Source organism: Vulpes vulpes, chromosome 12 (genome assembly GCF_048418805.1).
Source record: "Vulpes vulpes isolate BD-2025 chromosome 12, VulVul3, whole genome shotgun sequence".
Classification (NCBI taxonomy): domain Eukaryota; kingdom Metazoa; phylum Chordata; class Mammalia; order Carnivora; family Canidae; genus Vulpes; species Vulpes vulpes.
In genome coordinates this window covers 166749744-166759712 of record NC_132791.1, presented here as the reverse complement: position 1 = coordinate 166759712, position 9969 = coordinate 166749744, and the positions used below count along the sequence as shown (strand labels likewise).

Sequence of the window (9969 nt, the reverse complement as noted above, 5' to 3'; positions counted from 1 at the left end):
CCCGAGCTGGAGCAGGGCTCTCTTCCAACTGCCGCAGCCCAGCCCTTCCAAATACAGTGTCTCCTTACTTAGGCCAGACATGGGTTTTACTGGACGAGTTCCTCCCCGTGGGATTCGCAGCCCAGAAACCAAACAGTAGCGGCTTCCATGGGAGAAGTCTGGGCTCAGCCTCACCCCCCAACACGACTCTGTGAGCGCAGGACAGAGCTGTCCACCTGGGTGCCGGAGCCCAAGAGATGTCGCCACAGCCATTTCCGTGGAGAGGAACAGGACGGGGCGGGGGGGGGGGGGGGACGGCAGTCACATCTGGGGACACCCTCCCGCTGCCCTGGATGCCCAGGAGGACCAAGCTCAGCCCCCGGGAAGCCTGGGCGAGTGTTCGCGGCCACAGAAGTCAGCCGCCTGCTTGTGTAACGACGTGGAGGTGGCTCAGGAACTGGAGTGGCAGGGCTGACCTCGGGGCCTGGCCTCACCCACACACCAACTTTCCCAGCCTCAACTGGGAGCTGTGCAGGGCTGGATACGGTGGCCTCCCCCGGGAGGGACAGGCAAGCCTGGCTGGGGCCCACTGGAGCACCGGGCGCCTCGCTACCTGCTCAGAAGTGTGGGGACCACAGGATGGCCAGGCACAGACCCACGCCTCAACTTTAGGTCCCAAGCCCTCCTTCGAGGGGGAAGAGCCTTCCCAGGGCCACGTGCCACTGTCCAGCCAGCCTGCAAAGAGGCTGCTGAGGTAAAGGAACCTTCTGGAACCTTCCATGCCCTCTCTGACCCAGGCTGGATTCGTCTCCTGGGGAAACTGGTAGAGACTTGTTCTGTGAGCGATCTGCTCACCCGGCGCATTGCATGTGTGCTCTTAAGCCTTTGACTTGAATCACACAGTTGAGCTCCTGCTTGCAGGATTAAGCCACCCTCCGGCTAAGAGAGAAGGATCTGGGTCTTGCCTGAACTGGATCCCGAGAGGTACAGAGGGCAGCACTCTGCCTGCTTGGCATGCAGGAATTCAGAACTCTCTGGCTGCCGGGTGAAGGGTGCCCGGGCCCCAGGGATACCTCGGTGTGGGCAGCCTGTGTGTCCGCCTGATTCCATGGGGTCCGCTCCAAAGGACATGGCCTCGGCCCCTTCCATCTTCATCATCCCTGGAGGCCGTTGTCGGGGGGGGGGGGGGCAAAGACTCACAAACTCTGGGGGCCACCGAAGTGCAAAGTGTGCTGTATTGGGGATGCCTAGGAAGGGTCTTGTCTGGAGCCAGGCACACGCCCAGGAGCACACATGCCCAGGAGCACGAGGTGGAAGTGCCGCCCCCTCCCTGGGGTCCTCGTGAGACCCCGGGGTTCCCGAGCTCTCCCACCTGGCTCAGGGGTCACCGATTGCCTCCCACTCGGCACAGAACCCCCACTTGGCTAACCTCTCTTCCTACAGCAGGCCAAAACCCACACTCTGGTTCTGCCAAATTCCACGGGCAAGGGTTCCAGGCTCGTCGCTGCTGGCCTCATCCCTGCCCCAACTCCCTCACCAGCAATCCATGCGAGCGAGCTCGTGGTGATCTGGTGAGTCGGCAGGACATCCTAGGAAGTGGGGGACCTTAAGGAGTCTCCTCGCTTCCCCGCTGCTCCTCCAAATGCAAACACGTTCCTCCCCTCGCACAGCGGCCAAGGGGTTGTCGGCTGTGGCATGGACGTGCCCCAGTCCCAGGCTCGTGGGCCTCTGGCTCTTCTGGCTCCTGCCTCAATGCCCCGCTCCCCACTTGAGTCTCTGCCCACCCATCACAGGAGGAGTGGCCCCCAGTTGGCTGTGGCTGGGTTGAGAACTATCCTTGGTGGTGTCAAGACCACTTCATCGGCAGCAGGGAAAGGACCCCTCGTCCTGGAGCCAGGGCCACAGAACAGGCACAGCGAGGTTTCTTTCCCCACTTCTTGCCTTTCCTCTTTTCTGCTTCCCTGGGAAGGGAGGTAGGATTTCTGAGCCCTCTTGGACGTATCATGGGCTCCCTGGAGCAGAGGGGGGGGGGGTACCGTGCTTGGTGGGAGTGTGGGTGGTCGTAGGCACCTGGCCCCAGGGGCAGGGTGTGGGGTGTGGGGGGCAGCGGCCCCCCTGCCGGCTCCACTTGGCAATCCCTTCTCCCACTGGTTAGCTCTACCCCTACTTCCCCCAGCCCACGTTTTGGGGTTCAGTATGTAGGGATGCACATGTGGGGCCAGGGTCAGTGCATAGGGGTGCACACACAGGGTCAGGATCAGCACATAGGGGTGCGCACGTGGGGTGGGGATCGGTGTGTAGGGGTGCACATGCAGGGCTGGGACCAGTACTTAGGGGTGTGCATGCAGGGTTGGTGTGTAGGGTGCACATGTGGGGCCAGGGTTGGTGTGTAGGGGTGCGCATGCGGGGACGGGATCGATACCTAGGGGTGCGCACCCGGGTCATGACATGGTAGGCCCTGGTGCTCTCAAAGGCAGCAGTCCTGGGGACCTACACTCAGTGGCAGCTGCAGGTGGCATGGCAGTCCCCGCCAAGCCTGTCCGCAGGCTCTCCTGCCTGAGGCATGGAGCGGATGGTCCTACCCTCGCCAAGGTTCAGGCTGTGGCCACCCCACAATGCCTTCCCCCACAGACCCATCCCGCCTGTCCTCAAGGCCCTGTTCTAGCTCAGGACAGACTGTGCCAGAGTTAAGGGAGTGTCGTCTGTTGGTCTGCATAAGGCTCGCGTGGCCCTCAGCCCTGCTCCACTCCGGGGCCGGGAGATGCTCACAGATGTTGTAGAAGTGAGGGAAGGGGCTTGGCCGTCCCTGCCAACCCCAAGCTGGCATGTGCCTTCCCTGCCCTCCCAGGGCTGGTCCCCAGCAGCAGCCACAGTGCGCTGCCCGCAGACCCAAGGCCACGCGCTCCTCCTCCTCCATCTCGACTTCAACGTCCTTGCAAGAGGCAGATCCCAACTCTGGCTCAGCCCCTGCTTCCTCCTGGTCATCACCACCCATCCCCAGGCAGGGGCTGTGGCCACAGGCCACCGTGTTGGGCCTCCCACGCTGCCCACCCCAAGGCCACTGGGTCAGTGAAGGAACAGGTAAGCCAAAAGGTGCACATCAATGCTTCTGTGGGGAGAATATCCAGATTGTTCCTGCACCTGGAATTTGGCGCTTAAAAAAGGACACAAAAGACCACCAGCAGGACTTAAAATTCTGATTGTTTTTCTTGAAAAACAAACGAAAACTCTACACACACAAAAAAACCCCTGAACTCCCCACCCTGCACCAGCTAAGTGCAACAAGTTAGCCACGGATGGGAAAAGAGAGACGTTATGCCACACACGCCTTTATGCAGCAGGTGTCCTGGCCATGCTGCTATAGCCAGGAAGCACAGGGACGCATGGGGACGCCAGGACCACGGGACACTGTGTAGCAGCAAGGATGGACGCCAATTCTGCAAATAAATATACACGGTGCCAACAGAAGCCTTAAGTCAGTGACATATCAGGTCAGGATGAGACAGCAGAACCACTAACAAACGCTTGCTGGTTATGGTGTTTGCTTTAAAAAAAAAAAAAAAAAACTATGCCCGACAAACGTTGAGTACTCGGGACCCCTGTCAGTAGAGAGCGGTCAGAGGAGTGGAGTCTCCACCTTGCCCAGATTGCCACCATGGAAGTATCGCCCGGTGTCTGCACAGCACCTTCCAAGGGGCCCTGGGCTGGGTGGGGGGCAGCGGCTCCAGGAACTGCAGCCTGGACCGCCAACCCGCCTTCACAGCATGCTGCAGAAGTGCCCGTGAGCCCTCAGTGCCCCCACCTGGTGAGAAGGGACCCCCGCCCATCCCTGCAAGACTGATGATGCCCCACTTCCCCACACCCGCCTACAGGAGGCTGGGACGGACCGCCACAGGAAGGCTGCCATGGTCCGGCCGAGGCCACGGGGCTCCCTGCATTCTTCCTAGAGCCAGCCCTGTGCTCTGGCACAAAGCAGGAGGGACAGCTGGCCAGCTTCTCAGCCTCCTGAGCTGCTTTCAGGTTTCTCTGGGCCCGGCAGGTCACATGGGGGTCCTGGAGCCCAGAAGGAGTGCCACAGGCCATGCCAACGCTCACGTGGCCCTGGGGACAGCAGCCTCTCTGGTGGTAGCCTGATGTCCAAGGGCTCAGCTCAGCGGTCAGAGGACAGGACAGAGCCACCCAGCACCAAAGATCGGGGCCTGGCAGGGTACACTGGCCTCAGCTGCCCACCCCCGGAAGGAATGGGAATGACAAAGACAAGCCTGAGGAGTCACAACAGCCTCCAAAGCAGGTATAGTTAGTGGCCCCAGCTTCCCAGCAATGGAGTCAGGCCTGCGGAGGGCCGTGCAGTGAGGGCAGCACCCCCACCAGGAGCCGGAACCAGTTCCTGGTGGTTTGTTGGGCTGCCGGCCAGCTGGCAAGGCCAGGGAAGCCCATTAGGGGTCATGGTGGCTGCCTTTCTTATCTGGTTTGTCATAGAAGATTTTGAGTGTTGAGTCTCTGCCTGGAAGAACCATAGGTCAGTCCCAATACTGGACGGAGAACAGTCCAGAAGCAGTGCTACCCACAGCCCACACCCAGTGGGCACAGGGGTTGCCCGAGTCTTCCTGCAGTTGTGCCCTTGCACACAATGGCATCCAGAGTGGGATGCATGAGGTCAGAAGCCTGGTGTGTCCTGGGTGACCCAGGGCTAGCCTGGGAGCTGGTTCTGCTCTGTGGTCCAGTGGCACACATGGGTGGGAGCTCAGGACGATCCAGCTGCCCGTGACCTCTGTTCAGGGCCCCCACCTGCGTAGACACCAGGCGCAGAAAGCCTCCGTCTGCTGAGCTGGGGGCCAGTGTCACTCTCTGAAGGCAGCTGTTCTGGTGACTTTCTCTTCTCTCTTCTGGGGGTCGGGGAAGGGTCTACCCCTGGGTCTTTAAGGCAAAGAGATCTAAGTCCCGAGATTAGTTTCACTAAAGTCACTACGTCTACAACAACAAAAGAAAGCCAAGCGCTTGGTCTGGGCTGCTGTCTTGTCAGTGCATCTCTGAGGTCCGCACAGCAAGGCCGGAGTCCTGGTTGCTCTGCTCGTGGGACCGGAGTGTTTGGTGCTCAGAAGCCCTCACTCCCTGGGTGACGTGCTGGGCCGGGCACGGTGCTCTGCACCAGCACCTGGTCCCTTGACACATATCACACACTGCAGGGGGTGCGGGGGGGGACAAAACTCCCCCTACTCCTTCTCATTTCTTTAGAAAATAATCTCTTGGTAGCATCAACTTGACCCAAAATTTAAGTTAAAAAAATAATACAAATAAAGGTGGGAAGGAAGAGGGCCCAACATGGCGAACAGTCAGTCTGTGGAGGGTCGGGGGCCTGGCCTCTTCTTATGCTCATGGAGGTAAGGATGGAAGTTAGCTTTCTAGGACTGAACTCGTACCAGTGTTCACTGTGGCCCCAGCCCCCTGACCTGGTGGAGGGACAATGAGGGGCGCTCAGCTGAGCTGCCTGGATGACAGGACCAGAGTCTCTTTTCAAGGGGGTATGAGATGTTTTAACAGGATCTTTGCGCGTTCTCTTTCTGGCAGCTTCCTGGCCCTTCTTGCTTATGTCTCCTGAGGCACCACCTGCATGAGCTTCTGGCACAGGACCGTCGTGGAAACTGTGGGGGGACAGTGAGTTAGGTCAGGGGCACCAGTGGGGATGTGGGCTGTAGCTCACCCCATCCCCATGGCCACATCGTCCAGGGCTGCAGGTGCGGCCAGAAACCCAGGGCTGTATGTGAAAGCTACTGAAGCGCACATGTGCCCACGGCCCGTGGGCTTCCCTGCCGCTGGGTGCCAGCCTGCACATCTGCCCCGACTGTGCAAGTCACCCAGCTGGTGTGGCCAAGGAACCTAGCAACAGGCAGGCTCGGGCCCATCCCCGAGCTGTTTCAGAGCCCAGGGCCCTTCTAAGGGTCTGGGCAGACACCAGGTCGGGCAGCTGGCAAACACTCGCCCATGGTCCTGCAGAGGGGCTAGAGCAGGTGCGCGAGTCCCAGGGCCCAACAAACACCTGTCATGCACAGACTGCAAGTGCTCACTGTGGGCGATTTCAGGAGGGAGGGGGTTCCTTGCTGTGGCGTACTCTAAGATGACCGACAGGCAGGTGCCCATGAGAATGCGGGGTGGCCACCTGGTGTGCACTGACTGGGGCGCAGCCCACAGACCCTGGACTTGCCTAAGAGCCTTTCACTTCAGACATCGATTGCAGGAAAGGGTCTTAAATGGGACTTGTCAACGGAGCCCAGGACTGCACTACCAGGATCCTTCACTGTCCTTCTCTGCCTTTCTAGGTCAGCCGGCTGTGTTTAAGCTGGCGACAGACGGTGGGGTTTCATTACTTGGCAAGAGCAGCCTGGTTCTCTGGAATCCCTTGTTTTGAGATTAGCTGGTGCCAAGCTGAGCGTCTTATCCCTGAAATACGCGGGCCAGACGTCACTGCCAAACACACCACAGCGCCCTAAACCTCAGTCAGCACAGTCAATGCCCGCTGCCCAATTCCAAAGGCTCAGCCTCACTGCCGGCCCCTCGGCCAGGGCCTCAGCCACCTCTCGGCGACCCTGGCTGACCCTGGGACCTGCGCTGCTCCTCAATGGAGGGGATAGATCAGAGCTGCAGAGAGCCCTGCTCTGGGGCATGGCATGGAGGGTCCCAGAGCAGGAACGGAGGGAGGCTCCAGCAGGTACTCACAGATGCCCTGGAGGAGCCACTTGGGCTTGTTTTTCCACCAGACTCCCAAGAAGTAGACCGGCAGGCCACTGAGGATTATGGTGAAGCCAATGCCACACTCCACGGGGGTCTTCCAGAAGGAGACGGCGATGAGGAACAGGCAGGCCAGGATGAAGAATACTGGGAGGGCCAGGTTCACCTGGGGATGGGGGGGGGGGGAGGTTGGAGCTGATGCCAGGCAGCCCGGCACCCCATGCCCACACCTCCCACTGTCTGTGGTCACAAGTCCTGTCCACCCTGTTGAAAGCTCTACATCTCCTGTGCCCTCGCCGGAAGCATCTTCTCCCTTGGGACCCTCGGGATACAGGGTGTACCCCCTGCTCTGAGCCACTCCTACTTCCTGGCCGACCTAGGAAGGGCTCTGACCTCCAGGGCCTGTTCCAGCCTTTGCTGGCTCCAGCCGGCCTGGTTTTCCGAGTGGACCTCACCTCGTTCTCCCAGCATGTGCCCTGAGCACTTGGAGCCGGGCAGTAACTACTCAAAACACAGAGGGTGCTGATGCATGAGGGAAATACCCAGCTCAGTCCCTGAGGCTTCCCAAGGTCAGGGAAGGTCAGCCTCCCTGGTTCCATCCCAGGGTGGAGACGTTTGCCCAGCACCCAACCCACAGTCACCCAAAGGAGGGGCCCGGCATTGCTGGGAAGACCGTGGGCACCCGCTAATAACACAGCAGCCCCCGCCTCCTCAGAGCCCTTGTGTGGACAGGCGGGGCCGCAGTCTGCACACCACAGGCACACGGCCCACCCACAGAGTTCAAGGCAGAGGAGCGGCGTCTGCTTCCTCATGCCTTCTGCCGGGCAGGCTCATCTCCACATGCAATCAGTCTGTCTACACGCTGGTGTCTACACACCGGCAGAAAGCCCAGGGGATGAAGGATGAGCAAGGGTTCTCCGAGGTCAGCCCACAGGGCATGCCCCACCTGGCCCTACTGGGACAACACCTACCACAGCCCTTGCTAACAAGGGGACAGTGCCCAGCTTGTGTCCAGGCTGAGAGAGAGACAGAGCCCACCACAAGCAAGGGCCACAATGACCCAGGCCACTGAGGCTGCCTCGGTCTCCCCAGAAGAACCCCTGCTGGACCCCACTGGTCTCTGTTGAGACAGCTGGGGGGAGAGCCAGAGAGGAGGCTTGTGGACAGGTGCCAACTGCAAGGAGCCATGGCACCAGAACTGGACAAGGGACAGGGGCTGTTGGCCAGTGGCCACTTGCCGGCCATGGTGTGCACGTGGGGCTGTAGCTGACCTCTCAGCAGGAGTGCAGGCTTCACCAATGCCCCTTCTCAGAGAAACAAGGTCACCCTAGGGCCTAGGGAGCTGGGCCCCAGTATGGAGCTGACAAGGGCCAGCACCCTTCTTTCTTCTGGGCTGGCCGAGGCCAGGGTGGGCACTGAGGCCAGCTCCACCTCCGCCCACCTGTTCTCCCTCTTGCCCTGGCGCCTGCCCCCCCCCCCCCCCTGCCCTGCGGTGCTCATCATGCATCCACCTGGCACTTTCTTACTCATGTCTTCTCCCCTCCTTGGAATAGGAGCTCAAGGGGGCCAGGGACATAGGGATCTAATTTGTTCTTTGATGACCCCCAGCACTTAAGAAGTTCTCGATAATAGCCATCAGGTGAACTAGGTATCCCTCTGTCTAGTTCGAACACAAGTGTGTTCATGTGTATCTTGCTGGATCCTTACCAGGACATTCTGGAGAAAGTACCCTGACCACTGGTTTGCACCGGGAAGATGCAGGCTCAGAGGAGGACAGTGCCAACCCAGGACTCTGGTGGACACTCAGACTCTGTTTCTGGGGTGCACAACTCTGCCGAACCCTTGACCGGCCCTTGGTGTGCCGTAGCCTGTGCTGCCCTGGATCAGCCCACCCCTCACCTTGATGGGCCGCTCTAGCTCAGGCTTCTTGTAGCGAAGCCACAGCATCCCGGCGATGGCCAGGGCCACACAGAGCCAGTTGAAGAAGCTGAAGAAGTTGATGACGGAGAAGATGTCTCTGGAGAAGGCGTAAAGCAGGGTCATGATGCACTGCAAGATGAGAGAGGGGCCAGGTGAGGCCTAGGTGGGGCCCAGGAGCAGGGCAGCCTTGAGGCAGGGAAACCACACTTGCTCACTCTTGTTCTGAAGGGGAGGCCTGGTCTGAGCAACACTTGGGCTCTCAGAGAGCACAGCCCCGCAAACAGGATTCAGTCGGTGCCTGGACGGTGCAGAAAGGGAACACCCAACCGCACGCTGGCTGCAGCGTTACTGTGACACCACGAGCTGTGGCACATTCAGGCACTGCACGCCATGCAGCGGTTTCAAAACTAAGATCGAACTCTGCAGCACCTTAAAACTCAACCAAAAATCACTGGATCCTTCTCTCTTCAAGAGGTGGGCCAAAGCCCTCTGTCCCTGAGTTGGACTGTACCTGTGGACTTGCGCTCCTAACACAGAAAAACACAGTAGTGATGGAGCGTGACTTCTGAGGCCAGGTCACAGAAAGTGTGGCGGCTTTCTCCTTTTGCCACCATCAGCTGGCATGCTCTGGGGCGCCTAGCACCGTGTTGTGAGGACACTTACACAGTACCCATGGAGCCACATCCTGCAGCAGAGGAACTGTGGCCTCCTGCTTGCGGCTGTGTGGGGAGCCATCTGGGAAGAGGCACCTCCAGCCACAATCGAGCCTTCAGTTGGGACAGCATCCTGACTGCCATCTGGATCTCCACCTCATGGGGAACCCAGCACCAGGGCAGGACTCCCAGAATCAGATAACACGTGATTCCCCTTTCCCCTGTGTGTGGGGTGCTGTGCTGCAGCGGCAGAGAGCTCCTAACACTGCGTATACCCACACAGACAGACGAAGACGGGCAGAAGGAAGGCACGTTGTAACGTGATCTCACACAAAAGCAGAGGCTGGGTGTGCTGTGCACACCATGAACATGCCCGCAAAGCTCTGATATGTCTCTTCAGACAACTTTTGCTTCACACACTTCCAGACTGTTTAGAGGTCTTTTGTTTTACAACCACTGCACGTAGTTTTTGGAATTAAAAAGAAAAAAAAATCCATGAAGCACAAGGTGAGGAAATGCTCACACTAATTATCTGTGTATCTGCGCTGGCCTCAGGTGGACAGTAGGGGACAGGCTTCATGGGGAGAACGTGCAGCCTCCCTCCCCCGGTCTCCTGCAGGGGAGCCCCTCAGACAGGTCCTGAGGGACATGCCCGTCTCCCGTTTCAACCTGCTTGCCATTCCCCCGGGGA

General features: G+C 59.5%; 1 protein-coding gene across 1 annotated transcript in view; it reads right to left on the bottom strand.

Annotated features, from left to right (window-relative positions):
• Positions 1–3162: 3162 nt before the first annotated feature.
• Positions 3163–9969, bottom strand: part of SLC7A5 (solute carrier family 7 member 5) — a 32990-nt gene continuing 26183 nt past the window's right edge. The window contains exons 8-10 of the mRNA XM_026004861.2: positions 8605–8754; positions 6694–6871; positions 3163–5621 (exon numbers count right to left, since the gene is read on the bottom strand). Of these exons, the coding sequence (XP_025860646.2) occupies positions 5566–5621; positions 6694–6871; positions 8605–8754 (384 nt within the window). The 3' untranslated portion in view covers positions 3163–5565. The remainder of the gene's footprint in view (positions 5622–6693; positions 6872–8604; positions 8755–9969) is intronic.